The sequence below is a fragment of the Pholis gunnellus genome, assembly GCF_910591455.1.
Source record: "Pholis gunnellus genome assembly, chromosome: 17".
In the NCBI taxonomy this organism is placed as follows: domain Eukaryota; kingdom Metazoa; phylum Chordata; class Actinopteri; order Perciformes; family Pholidae; genus Pholis; species Pholis gunnellus.
The window spans coordinates 18,069,890-18,085,204 of NC_136544.1; the positions used below are offsets into that span (position 1 = coordinate 18,069,890).

Below are 15,315 nucleotides of genomic sequence, written 5' to 3' on the forward strand. Positions count from 1 at the left end.
TATTGTCTGGCCTGCCACATGCTTTTTCTTAAAGACAAGCGGCTAGAATTTTAGGTGGAACTTACACATTACACCAAATTAAGCTTCCAACCATTAGCTCCCAAACCATTAATCAGACTTTAAGGTGCCTCTGATGCCCTTTCATGTCCAACCTTTCTGATCTCCATCCCTTGCTCTGCACTTTCAGAATATAGGGCTCCTGTCTGTCTCCAGAGTTAAAAAGAAGTCAGCTGGCCACAGGGCCTTTTCCTATTATGTTTCCTTCCTCTGGAATTTACTTTCCTGCTGACCACAGACTGTCTGACTCTGGTAAGGCCTTTAAATCCTTTAAATTTCACTAAGGCTCCTCTGCGCTGGACCATCGGCCATCCAGAGGACCAATCTCTGTCTCTCAGCTGGCTCTTGGTGTCTCATTCCAGATGTGTTGGATCTGGATCTTCATCCTTCAGGAGATTCAGCCTCTCATATTGCTTCCCACTCTACCCATAGTGCATGTTACCAATGTCCTTGTCTTGCTTTAAAGATTAAACCCCATGAATGAGCCCAATATCACGAATTGTGAATTTTACTACTACTGTAAATACTGCAGTATATTTACATTCCTATTGATCAGATTTTCTAATCAGTGAAAGTAAATTTGATACAAATGTCTTAAAATTGTTCAATAATATACATCTACATGCAGGCAGACTGCATTAGTCAACACCACATGCTCCATTAAAACCAAAGTGATTATTGACAAACCTTATCCCTCAACCATTGATATTCAGGGGTTATGATGATAGTTAATGCAAACGGGTCAACTCTGCAGGGGATCCATGCTGTGGAAATACTACTCGGCCGATGTCTGATGCTCTTCTAGTCTGAGCTTCAAGTTTCCACCAGCTGCTTTTCTCTCAGAGCTTTTTTATAGTTATGATTGGCGTTCGACACCTAGGACATCTGTGTGTGATAGATTTGAACTTATCCAGGCAGAAGGGAATGAGGCAACAACCAGCCACACAGCTGCAAAAGAAGTAACAGGAACAAATTAAAATGTTGACACCAGGAAACGTATGCCTGTGATCATAGAAAAACAGCTGCAAAAATAGAAACCGGCACACCAAGGTGTGATTATATTCTCATGCAAATATTGTACCGAGATGGAGGAAATATTTTCCTACCCAATCGAAGCTATCATGAAGCACATCATCCAGGTGACACTGCTGACGGAAGCAAAAGTCTCTGTCATTATGAACTGCTTACACTCAGGACACTGCGTCCTGTATGGACATGGTGGAAGTTTTTCCGCGTCCAGAATCACCGTAGGGGCTGTTAACGGGAAGATTTCATGTTAGTTTTTCCCAAGAAAACACTCGAAACCTCTCTAAAACTTCTAGGAGGAAATATTTTGTAAAAACAGGCACTTGGAATAAAAGAAGTACAAACAGTTAGTGTTGCCAACATAAATTGTGATTCAAAACATTTCACAATTTCAGCATTGGTGGAATGTAACTAAATGCAATTACTCAAGTACTATACTTAAGTTAAATTTTGAGGTACTTGTACTTTCTATTTTATGCTACTTTATACTTCTACCCCACTACATTTTGGAGGCAAATATTTGACTACTAAAGTTACTTTTTACTGTGCAGATTTAGATGATTAATACAACAAATACATCTAGAAATGAATTCCAATATATTATTATTATTATCATTAGTAGTAGTTGTAATAGTAATTAAAATTAGCCCCACCAGCTGTAATATTAAAGTGATGTACACATGAACGCATCAATAACTAGTATTCAGTAATATAATATATATGATTCTAATGACTACCTTTACTCTTGGAGATTGAAGTATATTTTGTATACTTTTTCCACCACTGAATTTCAAGGGCCAAAGGTTTGCAAAGGTGAGATTATTTTTTTTAGAGGAAAGAATATGAATACAAACTCTAATGGGGCATAACTGAGGAACTTGATCTGTGCAAAAAGTGTTTGCACATATGAAGCTAAAAATATGTTGCATTGATGAAGGACAAAAGTAGGGTGAAAGGTTTGTCACTAGATGTGACGTCAACAAGTGTGACTGGCTGCAGAACATACTATTTGAAGACAAAAGTCAAAATAAGCATTTGTGCATCAATGACTCACCAGGGATATTAGGTGGACCCTCAACATGGAAAATATCGGCGCGAGGAACAGGAACATCAGGCACAATCTGACGGGAGGAGATGCTAACCTCTAACAAAGAAGAATAGGGTTGTTACAAAACCAAAATATTGATAAAGAGTAGTGAAGTAATGACATGCTGCCACTAAATTTGGATTCAGCTTTCTTGCCATTCATCATGTCTTTGGACTCAGCTTTCTTGCCATTCATCATGTCTTTGGACTCAGCTTTCTTGACATTCTTCATGTCTTTGCCATTTAGGATGTTCTCGTGGCTTATTTGGAGCTCTGCCTTCCTTTCTGTCAGTTGTTTCAGTTTGTCATCAATGTTGTCAATCTCGTACAGATTTGAGGCTGCCCCCTCTGGTAAAACAAAAAGCAACATACTCATATAACTAAGACAACAGCAGCAAAATATAATATGCAAAAGACTTGAGATATCCACTTTATTTTCATGATGTAAATATCTGTCTCATTACTGTTTTGGAATGTCTTTAATGCTCTGTCATACATCACCTGTTTGTCCAAATTCTGCACGATTCCTCATCTCCTGAAATATGCACTGGATTTTTCTGCTTTCTATAAGTCGTTGTCTCTCGAGTGAAAGATGGTTCAACTCGGTCAATATGTCTTTAAGGTCGCTCTCTGAAGAAGTCATGGTAGAAATGCTGAAAAGACGGAGTTGTTGGATTTTTTTTAGGTTTGATATTTGGTTGAATGTATATGCTTGTTTAGTGTGAAAAATGTTTCATACTTGGGCAACTGGTAGTGTAAAGGTTAGAGAAGGGAGCTTGTGAAACAACCTTGAGGTCGTTGGTTTAATCTCCGGACTGGCAGGATAAATCTGAAGAAACCACAGGTGCTCTTGAGCAAGGCCCTATACCCTAACCGCTTTAGAGGAGCTACTCGGTTGCCAGCAGCTCAGACTGGTTACATGTGCAGCTTCCAGATGCGAATGTCTGTGTGAATGTGATCAAGGTGTTCCTGTAAATGAGAAGCTTACTCAGTGTAACTCCCTGAATAAACACAAAAACAAAGTAAATAAAAAAATAACACATACGTACCGACATAAAATGAAAACGAAAAATGTTTTATAGTGAGAGAGAATAGTTACTACCAAAGTCATATTCATATGTGACCACATTTTTCTGTTACATCTTCTCAAAATAAAGACACATTTTCATAAATTGTTTAATCTATTTAGGTGAATCTATCATTTGTATACTTCTCCCCCTTTGTGTAAAATGAACCAGAGACAAGTTTCATGGTTTAAAAAAAAGATGGCAGACCAACAGTATGTAATGAAAAGACTCAATGTAGTGATGCCTGCCGTGTTATCCATTTATGGCTGAACAAGTATTTTGATAAAATAGTGAGTGGGTGGTCAACAGTGTTGCACTAAAGGACACATTTACAATAAACAAACTAGTTATTGCCATCAAAGGTTGCCTGAGAAAATAAATGCTCACTCACTGTCCACTCCACCTTTACCATATTTATATCAAGTCTTACATTAAATCCATGCTTTAAAAATGCATTTTAAGATGGTTGGTAATGAAACTTACCTCTGCTTTTCCTCCAAAAATAATAAATAATAAACGGTAAAGAGAGCTTTGGGAAAATAAAGAAATCCATTAAACTCATTCTGGTTTGAGTGAGCAAAAGCACCAACAATAATAATTTAGACTAGATAAAATGAGAAAATGCTGAAATTAGTTGTCAAATTAACATGTAACACAAATCTCAAGCTCACAACTAACTTAAGTCAAAAAACATTACTCAAACATCTAAACTACTGACTCCATTAGGTCCCATTTAAACTGTATTAAATACATTATGTCAAAGAGAAACGATGTGTATTACCGTATATACTCGGCTGCTCCAAGTGTATCCTGTGCAGCTAACATTCAAACGAGGTCAACAAGGCCATGCACTGTTCACTTATACCAGGAAATATTCAAATCATTGGGTTACAACTGCCTTCTATGGAAATGTAACAGAATGCTCTTGTTGAGATGCAAGTAAAACACAAACACAAAATAAATAAATTCTTTAATATGTTTTAATGTTTGCGGACAACTATACAAAATCCCGGCACACTTGTCAGTAAAATGGGGGCTTAACATCTCCAGATATCTTATTTACATGGACCCTCTTTGAGCGACATGCTCAGTTTGTAATGTGCTCAAGATAAGCCCCAAAACAACCATCAATACTTTGTGAAAGTCATTTCCTGTCTGCGGGGCAAGTAGCACCAGTGTAGCACCTGGTGTAGTTTCCTGACGAGACAAACGTTGGCTGTGACATTTCATTTTTTCCTGAGTCTCTTCATAAATGTCACTTCATCTCTGTTCCTGATCCCGTAGCTGAAGACATGAAGATATACAGAGTCAAACAGTGCTGGTGATAACAGCATCACAAGTAAAGGAAGTGATTATTTACTTACTCTTTAAGCCTCATCTTGTCATCTTCAAGCTTTTCCCCTTGAAAAATTAACTGATACGTTCTCCAAACATATCTCCTGTAAAAGAGAGGAAGCACACCGTTGCAATCAGTTTGGTCATTTCATTTTAAATCCCTTTTATGTTATCTTGTGCTTGTGAGTGTATTTACCAGCTGACATGTTTAACTCCACCTTCGCGTTGTTGTTTCAGCTCCATGAATCTGCGAATGGCCTTCTTCAGATCAAGGACAGTGGCATTTTGTACCACCACTATGGCTTAGGGAGGAAGATTTTTTCAAGGTATGGTTGATAAAAATAAACTTTTACAAAATCTATTGCAAACAATTATTTTTATCATTTAAAAAAATGTGAAGTGATGTGCACAAATGAAACTAAATGCATAATTATGTGATCAGAAAACAGTGTCTATGAAAATAATGTTTAGGTTCAAAATGAAACAACAAAACAATATCAAGACTCACGCATTATCTCTCCATCTGCCTTTACGACCCTCACAGTCATCGCTTGGCCATACTCCAAAGCAATCTGAGAATTGACCTCCTCCAGAGTCACCTAAAGATAAAGATGATCAGGGTGAAGGGACATGTACAGCACTTCTTCTATCAGTACTGATTCTGACACCCACATAACACACTGCTCTGTTTTATCAAACTTGGGAGCTAACCACATTTTTATAAAGCAATCATTTTCTATTCTTCTTAATGTTTTGTAGGACTTACTATAATGCATGCTATGGATTTCAAAGATTCCATGTTTTATGTATATATATAGTGACCAGCTCTGTTTTCAACCAGGTGTGAATGAATGTACTGCATGTAAATGTCATATTTCTGTTTTTTAACACTTAATATTTTCCTCACGATAACTCATATAAAGTGAATTACCGACAGATCAACCCAACCTGAATTGGCAGATCACAGAGTAAAGGGTCTTGCACAAGTCGAGCAAGTCCCTCCTCGAAAATATCCAAGATCTCTGAGTGAGGAAGAGTCTCCTCATCTTCCTCCTCTTCGTCTAAGGATGCCATCTCTGTCAGGTTCTCGTTTTCTACGTCTTCATCCTTTACAGACAGTCCTCCTCCAACAGTGTCCTGACTCTGCTTCTCCATCATCACGCTGTCCAACAAACAGTTACTCCTGAACACTTAACATATTGAAGTGGGAACTAGTTTCGCTGCAAACAGCCATGAAGTAAACACACAATGTGTACGGTAAATAATACATACCGGAAGGCAACCGCAGCTCAGTGTAATTAGTTCCCCTCATTGGACGGAAATTCACACTCTACTTTGGTATTGTATTGAGAAGAAACAGATTTAGGTTGTTTAATATTATTTAGTGGTGATATCATTTTTGGATTTGGTTTTAAATCAATATAAACCGCGTCCTTCCTTATGTCGTTTAATGTGTCGTTTCCCACCGAGCGATAAAAGGAGTAGCACCTGCTTTCATCAGCCACTTCCGCCTCTCCACATGCACCGACAGCGGGGAGAACTTAACAGTCTGCTAACTGTGTGAAACTAGTACTCGCATTGAGTTTGAGATTGCTTTGGTTTGTAGCGTCTTGCTACATATATAATCCCGGGTAACATGCTTCTGTTCTGTCCAACCTGCGGAAACGTTTTAATTGTCGAGGAAGGACAGAAGTGCATGAGATTCGCCTGCAATACCTGTCCGTATGTACACAACATCACAAGAAAGGTGAGTTATGTTGACGTGAAATATCACGGCAGAAATCGCGTAACTTCAGTGTGTGATGTTTAATGTCTACGTTTGGACAAAGGAGGTGTTGCTGCTTGGCTGACACGTGACTGAAGTGTCTCTGTGTTTGACATACTTTTGTTTTCTGCAGGTTAATTACAGAAAGTATCCCAAGCTGAAGGAGGTGGATGATGTTCTTGGTGGAGCTGCAGCTTGGGAAAACGTGGACTCTACTCCCGGTAAGTGACATTACATGAATGCATGGTGTGTGGGACTCAGTTTATCACTGTATCAGAGGACAGTAATCCCGAGTCTCTCGCCTTGATACAGTTAAAGCAAGTGCTGTCTCATCTAAAGAAAACATGGTATTGGTTAAATAGTACTTTACATTATTCTTCAGCCTTGTGGCCCCAACATGCGCGTTCACACACCCTTAACTCTGACTTGTAATGCATGTTTACAATGAGACACATGACATTCATGCTATGCAAAATAATAAACCCACCTCGATGATTTGCACAATTTGTTTCACAAAATGGTTTTAACATAGAAACATTTGTTTAATTATCTCAGATCTCCACAGTTTTTAAATAACATGAAAGCAATAAGTAAACTGAGTCACATGCAAAAGTGTGGTCATCTTGTGTGTAAAGCCTGATTTGGACATCTGAGCACTTGTTTTGTTATTTTATGGATGTTTGATATTTTAATAATAATTCTCATAAGTTAATGACACTGTGTCACGATGGTTTACTGTCAGCGGTGTTTCAATTCTGTCAGTTTCATGATTAATAAAATAATGTGATCTCAATATGTGATTCAGGGCTATATTTAAATTCAGCTTTTTATTTTAAGCCACCGACAAAGCTCTCATTCAACTCTAATCTCTCGTGTGTGTCTTGTATTTGCAAAGCTGTTCTGAGTCATGAAATAGTTCAGAGAATAAGAGCTGCATGCACACTCATTTGTTTTTCCTGGAGATGATTCTTTTATTAATTTAAATATGAATCAGGTGAGCTTTTACAGCTGTATCGTCTTATACATGATGTCTTCTCTTTTGCACGGTGTAAACCAAATATGGCAAACGCCACAATGTCTTGTGATTGCAAGCTGACACTTCCTACTTGTATCCGTTTCCAGAAACCTGTCCAAAGTGTGGACATCTCCGGGCGTATTTCATGCAGATTCAGACCAGATCAGCTGACGAACCAATGACCACTTTCTACAAATGTTGCCATGCCCAGTGTGGACACAGATGGAAAGACTGAAATCTTTGCACTTTGAAAATCTTAATGTATTTAATGCTTATGTAGCATACCTTGTCCCTTTTTATAGCCTGTATTTAATGGCAACAGGCTTTATGGAAACTCTTCTTCTGATGTCCAGTTCCTGTGCACAGGCCCAGCTGAAGAAACTTCAATTTTCTTTTTGTGTTTTCAGATCATACTTGCACAGTTCATTTTCACACACAAATATTAAATTGAGTTTCAAGGAAAAGTCATGTTCTGATTTTTATTGATAAAATAATACCTGTATACAACGGTCAAACAAATGTTGACTCGCATAGTTATACATCACAGACATTTAGAGAGCAGTGCAGACCAGCATTATCCACAACGGTCCGTGCACGAAGTATAATTCATGTTCCATTGTTCATTGTTGTCGTATAATGAACAATGTCAGTTTAGGGAAATTGACTAATCTCATTGGTCTACTTATGCAAATGTCTTCTGCTACATGTGAGTTTGTTGCTGCCTAGACGTGGTGAATGCTCAGCCTGCGTTACTGTCGCATTGAAAGAACACGTGCAATGCAGTTCAGCACCAAAACGTCAGCTTGTTCCATTTTACATATTCTAAACAATGAACATAATATATAACTGTGTATATATAGTCATATTTCTGCCACTTTCCCACAACTGAACGTGAATAAACTGCCAATGGTCACAAACACTGAATTATTTGATTGTAATGATTCATTGTGTCATCAATCTTAAACTATTTGGGGGAATGTTTCAGGCTGTAGACTTCATGAGTCAGACTGTAAAGAGTTGAATTAACTTAAACTTTATTGCTGGCTCAAGTTTATTTACTGTTTGCACTTTTAACTATTCTACATAAAATAAATGAATAAATAAAAATCCTTCTGCAGGATTATCCTCTGGGCAGTGTATGAAGTGCTTCCACATTATATTTCACCACATAAACTCACTTTCAAACATTAACGCAGCACTGCCAGCCCGTAACGTCTAACAGGGTGCACACGTTTCTACTCACAACACGGGCCCGTATTACAATACTTATTAACAATAGTAATAACATATAAAACATACCGTCACTCTTCAAGTTGCTTTACTTTTAACCTTTTAGGTTTTCTGCCCGTTGGCATCATGGCAACATGTCAGGCCAGCTAATCGGCTCCGAGACGACAAATGAGTCTGAAATAGTCTGATTTAATAGTAAAGCAATTTGAGAAGTGAAAATGTGTTTTAGGTTATTACTATTGTAAATAAGCATTGTAATACAGACCAGTGTTGTGAGCAGAAACATGTGCACCCTGCTGGGGACTGCTGTATGAAAATGCTATTAAAGAGTAGCACTGCTGTGTTGACCACATAAATCCACTTTCCTTATGCCACAGAGGATAATCCAGCAAAACATTTTTTGTTTGTCAATTTAGTTTCATGTAGAATAGGTAAAAGTGCAACAGTAAATAAATGAAGGATTTCACATTGGACCCCTTAGTGGCGTTATGTCGTGACAGCATCAGGGAACATATTCATGTCTCAGCACTATAGCCTGCAACATTCACCCAAATAGCTTAAGCACCCTTAATTAAATAAATAGATAATATATTTCCATACAGACAATTCCAGTGGTTGCGCCAATTGGCAATTTATTCACAATCTGTGGGAAAGAGGCAGAAATATGACTTCATACATACTTTTATTTTGAAGGCGAGCTGTCTCTGTTTCTGACTCTCGACTTCCTTTTCTCAATTTTCATTATTAAAGTTGTAAAATGGAACAAGCTGGCGTTTCGGTGCTGAACTGCATTGCACGTGTTCTTTCAATGCGACAGTAACACGGGCCGAGCATTCACCACGTCACGCATCGGCTATCAAACAGCAAACACGTAGCAGAACACTTTGCACAAGTAGACCAATGAGATTATGAAATATCCCTAAACTGACATTGTTCATTAAACAACGGCAAAATTAATGATACTTCTAGCACAGACCCACAACAATGGCATACAGTACTTTGTATTAAAAGTTTGATGCAATCCTTCAACTCAAAATGTACTTTCTTGCACAGTTTATCTATCCTGAAGAAGAAAATAAATCAAATGCATAGAGTCAAGAGACTAGCCAGTGAGAATCGTTTGTTTTGATGTGTGGCTCATGCAGACAAACTGCACTTTGTGAACCGCAGATTGGGCATGCTGTGGTGGGCGTACAATGGTTGTCTCATTGTTAGTAATCTCAATGGAATCACAATGTGGGATACAATCATGTATTCTGAAGCTTACTCCTAGCAGAGGTCTCTAGTTAGTATTGGTCAAAAGACATCGGTTTTCTCTAACATGCATCTTAGCAATGCGGGTAATCTTAAAGGCTTATGCCACATTAGGAGTGTTACAGGCTGAACAATGTTCTGAGATAATGATGGTGCCACCACTGTAATGTGTTAGCTGACACTTTTTTTATAGAGAGGACGTGTGATTGCTAAGTTGTCGGTGCGTCTCTATCAGTAACGGTGAAACTCTGTCGGCTCTACTTTAAGTCTACTAAAATGATAAAACTGCTTTTACTCATGAGACGACGATGCAAGTCCTCAAAGACCAATGACAGCTGGGGTTGATGGGTAATATGAACGTATCAGCGGGGGAAATTAAATTCCAACTTAAAGTGCAAATCTTGGCATTATTATCAAAATTAAGTACATCATGGACAGAGGGAAGTAACCGTAAATCACTGAACGTTTTGTGACTGAAGCCCAGAAGATTAATAAATATAGCAAGAAACATCAATCTCGGTCATTCCCAAACAAGCAGATACATCAGTTTACCGAGCTGAAATGGTTCGTTAGTTTGCTCACATTCAAAAAGGGATAATAATAATAATAAAAGGAAAACTAGGTCTGTTAGAACAATGATCAGACATGGACAGAAATGTTCACAGTTCTCAATATTAACTCGTTAAAATAGATAAAATAAATAAGAAAAAAAACGATGAGGCTAACCCAGCATGTTTGACCTCATTACGCCTGCTTTCCAGCAAGATTCACAGATGAATTGAAATAAATAGTGACCATTTTCACAGCTTTCGTTTCCTTCCTGTCCATCCGGATGTTTTTACCCGCTAACATGCGTACCTCCACATGCCTTTTCTCCAGGATTCCTTACAGGATGAGATGCACCACGCTGCCTATCCATCGCCGTGTATGTTTTAGTGCCCTACATCTTCTGTACATTTCAAATGAATGTTTATACATGAAAGAATTCTGCTGAAAGATATATATATACAGTAAATATTATGTGAACTAATGAGAAAACTGCACTATTTAAGAAGGCTACACAACACTTTGCAAAATGGGGGGGGGGGGGGGCTGTCACTACCAGCAGGAGGGGCTGTGAGTTTACGTGTGTGCATGTACATGTCTCTAGCATACAGCTGTCGGTGGTTAGCATATACGCTTGTATGTGTAAATGTAGCCCTTACAGTAAGGGCAGGTGTGCGTCACATCCTTGAGGTCATCAATCAGACAGGGAATCAAGCAGCAGCCAAGATCACACCTGAAAGTGAGGAACACAACATCATGTAACGCTGCGACGGAGCAGAGAGAAGTCACGGTATCTCTGCTGTGTGTCGTGATCCGAGCTTCTCCGGGTTCTCTTTATGTAGCTGGTGCAGGGCCAACAAAGCCCATCACTAACCCCTGTTGGGTAACCTTCATCAGTTATGCCACTTACCCTACAAAGAAGCAGAAGAGGCAGAAGAGTGAGTTCATGAGGCCAACATCGTGGGTGATGCGGGTGACGATTGCCTGCTGACAGTGCGGACACACAGTCTGCACCGGTGAGGTCTGGAACATCTCCCCCTGCAGTACGGTCACAGTGGTGGCTGCTCCTGGAGGAGCCAGGACGGTCGCTGTGTGACCCCCCATGTGGACAAACTGACTGGGACCAGGGCCCATCTGTCCCGGCATCGGGTGAGGAAAGTGACCGGGCGGATGTGGGTAGGGGCCACCTGCACAGAGGTAAATAACACTTAATCTAATGTATATGAGGTTAGACACAGATCAACTTGTCATGTTTAATGATAGTTAGGATAGTTTGTGAAGAAAGTTAGCGGGGTAAAGTCCCAGACGTTGGAGCACTGAACCTGGGCTGAACTGAGATAAAAGGCGAATACATTTTGTCCCGTCATGAGGCCAGAAACATGGCTCCAAATAAAAGCTAATGTTGCTCTTTCTGAAAATAGGGAGTCATATGTTATGACATATGTGTGTCAGCTTATTTTTAGTTTATTTGCAGACTGTCTGCAGCACCTGGTTGTAGTGGAGGCATGGGCATGGGCATGGGCCCCTCTCCAGGGACATGTGGGGGGAGGAAGCCTGGGTGTGTGGCCTCATAGGGTGGAGGACCGTAGTCTGGAGGCAACGGCTGTCCCTGTACAGGACCACTTCTTACAGGACCTGTTACTGAAGAAAGAAAACACAGGTTTGAGTCATGCAAAAATAAATCATACTCTAACCACCTCACAGCTGGCCCTGCTTGATTATCAGTTTGCTCAAAACGTGTTTCCTCTTCATAAGAGTTTTCAGTTTACTCATACACAATGATTAAAATATAGTCAAGAAGTGCAACGGTCAGGGTCCAAAATCCTGCATGTTTAGCTTCATTACCAGGTTGTCCATTCTTCTCCTCGATGAGCGGGGCACTGGGACCTCCAGGGTACGGAGGAGGAGGATCACTGGACATACTGGCCGGATGTCTGTAAAGGGGAAGGGGCCGGACGCGGAGCTACCAGCAGAACTCCTCTGGACTTTTATCCTGTGAGGAAAAACAAACACACATTCACAGGTTGAGTCCCGCGGCTCGGACTTCACTCAAGTCATGAAACATTCACAGCAACAGTCAGAGAGCCCAATGAAGCAGGTTTGAGAGCAACAGCGTAGGTTTTAAGAAGCTTTGTGACCCGACTACCTGATATCAATGAGTAACCAAATAATGTTACTATGATGACATGACTGTGGCCAGCTGTGGGGAACTTTGAACTCAGCAAACTAGAGACTAACGGAGTCCTGTGGCTTAAAAAATGTGTTTGTGAAAGAGTGTTTTTTCAAAAGTAAACAGATTGAGGCTCTGTCAACATATTCACTAATACATGTCTTTAAAGGGGAAAAATATTTACCTGCAACTGGGAAAAGAGAGACTCCACCTGAGGAATCTGGCCACTACCTGTAACATGATGAAACATGTTAAAGTTACTTTAATAAGGTAAATAACAATAATATTGATAATGTCACTTCAGGCTACAGAACCACTGAACTCATGTAAATAAAACCAGCTGAGTGACACCAAACAGAAAGACTTAAAGACAAAAGAGAAACACCATCGCATTGACTTTATGTACTACAACAACAACAACAATCAACCTTTTGTTTGAGGCATTTCTCCTGCATTGATGCTAACGCTTCCCAGCTAAACTAGCTAGCTGGTGTTTCGTGTAATCCTTCCACCAGATAATCCAGCTCAACGCTACTTGCACAACTAACCATGAATAACTGAGTTACGTAATGGAGGCCAGCACTAACCAGCCCTGGTGTTAATGTGAATCTAGAGTAACGGTACGTTAAATAATGGCGGTGTTAAGTGTTGGCTAATTGCCAAGTCGCAGGGAATTTATCTCACCTGGCTCATAATAGCGTGAAGCTGAATGTGTTGAGAAACGACTGACAGCGAGTGTGTGTGTGTGTGTTTTCAGATGGTTAACGTTAATCTAACCTGGAAGAAAATGTTGTTGTTTTTCAGACAAATCAAAGCATGTTTTGCTAGCTGTCGATACGCTAGCTAGCGTCGCCATTCTAGGAACAACAGACTGAAGATATAAAGCCTGAAACACGTCGCTGAAACGACTCTAAACCGTCTTTATTGTTGTAAAACACCGAGTCGGTGATGCTGCAGCTGAAAGACACATTACCTGGTTGTGAGAGAGATGCTTCCCGACGGAGGTGTCACGTTAACTGAAGTACTTTGACGTTAGCAGCTTGTCTCCTGATGAGAGTCAACATCCGTTCACACGGATTTACACCCCGCGTCATTGATTATGTTTCACACAGGCAGGGTATTTAAAAAAAAAAAAACACACACAAAACACAAGATGACAAGTGATAAATGTGTAGTAATAGTATGTATACCCCAATAAGAAAGACTAAGATTGTAAGTTACAAACAGTAAAATGCTAGGGCAGTAAGTGCTTTTGAGAAGTGTATCTGTTGAAACGTTACCTACCTTTTTATACGTATTACCGTATCAAGTAAACATGTGCGATACACAAAAACAACAAAAATACAAATACATGATCCTATTTATTTTGAAAGGGCTCACCGGAAATGATAGTATGATATCGTGTCTGTATTGACGCTAACTTCAACGTCTGTAGCAGGCAAACTGGTTAAAATGAGTTAATCTAGGTATGATATGCTTAATCCGGTAATAATCAACAAATAATGAGTTGTACAAATATATATCAATAATAATAATGTATTGTACGTATTGATACAAAAGGTAATTGCAATATTACTGTTTAATAGCTAACGATTGGTCACAGCGAGGAATTGCATTACATTACATTTTAACTATAGACTGTATAGTGTTAATAAAAGTTAAATTGTTATTAATATCAATATATAAAATTCATTATTCGTGTGCTATAATAAAAAGTAACAGTAGTTTGTATTCATAGATTTGTCTCGATAATAATGTGCTGTGAGGACACTGCAGCACTATATTCAATAACTAAGTCCATGTAAGCATTAAATCAAGCTGGGCCACAAATTATTAATGTAGTTATTATAAATAACAACATTAGCATCAGTATTGATGTATCAATAAAACTGTTTTCTCAAATGGAGTCTAATGGAGAAGACAGTTGGCCAAAGTCTCTTCATAGGGTTATCTGCCCTCTAGTGGACACGGGAGGTAACTACAACACTAACCAACATAATCAAGCTAATGTCAATACAGACAAAACAATAAAAATACTTCCGGTCTATAGTTTCAAATGAATGTGACCAAAATAAAACGAAAAGAAACAAACAATATCATGAAATGATCGATTTCATTGTTATCCAGTCTGGTGAAGTTGAAGGTATACTAGCAGCATGAACATTGGTAGTGTAAGGACTGTATGGGGATTTCCAAACCGTCATATTATTTTACAGTAACATCAATCATGCAATGGCACTGGCACACCTCCACGGTACTACACATAAATACTGAATGAGTGTAAATTCAGATGATATATTCGTATTGAAAAGCAATATTTTTTTGTGTATTGGTATGAAACGTATATTATACATTATACTATTTATAATTAATTGTATTATTATTATTATTTTTTGTTTTAGTGTGGTTACTTTATTTTCAAAGTTCCTACCGAAAGTAACGTCCGCATTAATGCTATCTTGATTAATTTAGTGTAACGAAGTTCCACCTTGTGGCCACTAGAGGGCAGTATATATTAATAACGATTGTATCTATACCAACAGTTTGGCCAACGTGTATTTAGAATTGTAGGGTTATATGCCCCTTAGTGGACACAACGGGTAACTACAATACTACATTAATAAAGTTAGCGTTGATGTAAATATAAAACAAGGTAAATACTTCCGGTCTATACTTTCAAATTAATGTGACCAAGATAAAACGAAGAAACACAAACATATCACGGAATTATAATTGTCATCGTTCTCTAGCTAGTAGTAACTAC

At 38.9% G+C, this 15,315-nt stretch overlaps 4 protein-coding genes across 7 annotated transcripts; 1 reads left to right on the forward strand and 3 right to left on the reverse strand.

The window, feature by feature from the left end:
- Window positions 1-880: 880 nt before the first annotated feature.
- On the reverse strand, window positions 881-4,047 carry LOC306709942 (uncharacterized protein). Of its 3 annotated transcripts, XM_079178264.1 has the most exons (8): window positions 4,018-4,047; window positions 3,720-3,765; window positions 2,909-3,138; window positions 2,671-2,822; window positions 2,326-2,517; window positions 2,138-2,227; window positions 1,164-1,311; window positions 881-1,005 (listed from the first exon to the last, which is right to left on the reverse strand). In XM_079178264.1, the coding sequence occupies exons 4-8, from the start codon at window positions 2,810-2,812 to the stop codon at window positions 897-899; spliced, it is 681 nt and encodes a 226-aa protein (XP_079034390.1). In that variant the 5' UTR covers window positions 2,813-2,822; window positions 2,909-3,138; window positions 3,720-3,765; window positions 4,018-4,047; the 3' UTR covers window positions 881-896. The 3 variants fall into 3 exon arrangements, with proteins under 3 accessions (XP_079034390.1, XP_079034392.1, XP_079034391.1); XM_079178266.1 differs by having other exon boundaries at window positions 2,671-3,138; XM_079178265.1 differs by lacking the exons at window positions 3,720-3,765; window positions 4,018-4,047 and having other exon boundaries at window positions 2,909-3,281.
- A 184-nt stretch (window positions 4,048-4,231) lies between these two features.
- Window positions 4,232-5,827, reverse strand: snrnp25 (small nuclear ribonucleoprotein 25). Of its 2 annotated transcripts, none has more exons than XM_079177193.1 (5): window positions 5,520-5,827; window positions 5,080-5,170; window positions 4,768-4,867; window positions 4,601-4,675; window positions 4,232-4,520 (listed from the first exon to the last, which is right to left on the reverse strand). In XM_079177193.1, the coding sequence occupies exons 1-5, from the start codon at window positions 5,727-5,729 to the stop codon at window positions 4,463-4,465; spliced, it is 534 nt and encodes a 177-aa protein (XP_079033319.1). In that variant the 5' UTR covers window positions 5,730-5,827; the 3' UTR covers window positions 4,232-4,462. The 2 variants fall into 2 exon arrangements, with proteins under 2 accessions (XP_079033319.1, XP_079033318.1); XM_079177192.1 differs by having other exon boundaries at window positions 4,768-4,873.
- Window positions 5,828-6,093: 266 nt separating this feature from the next.
- Window positions 6,094-10,885, forward strand: polr3k (polymerase (RNA) III (DNA directed) polypeptide K). The gene is made up of 3 exons (XM_079178300.1): window positions 6,094-6,318; window positions 6,470-6,557; window positions 7,459-10,885. Exons 1-3 carry the CDS (start codon window positions 6,208-6,210, stop codon window positions 7,584-7,586), a joined length of 327 nt encoding a protein of 108 aa, XP_079034426.1. The 5' UTR covers window positions 6,094-6,207; the 3' UTR covers window positions 7,587-10,885.
- A 100-nt stretch (window positions 10,886-10,985) lies between these two features.
- Window positions 10,986-12,785, reverse strand: cdip1 (cell death-inducing p53 target 1). Its single transcript, XM_079177911.1, has 5 exons — window positions 12,736-12,785; window positions 12,227-12,374; window positions 11,870-12,022; window positions 11,292-11,568; window positions 10,986-11,114 (listed from the first exon to the last, which is right to left on the reverse strand). Exons 2-5 carry the CDS (start codon window positions 12,300-12,302, stop codon window positions 11,003-11,005), a joined length of 618 nt encoding a protein of 205 aa, XP_079034037.1. The 5' UTR covers window positions 12,303-12,374; window positions 12,736-12,785; the 3' UTR covers window positions 10,986-11,002.
- Window positions 12,786-15,315: the final 2,530 nt, after the last annotated feature.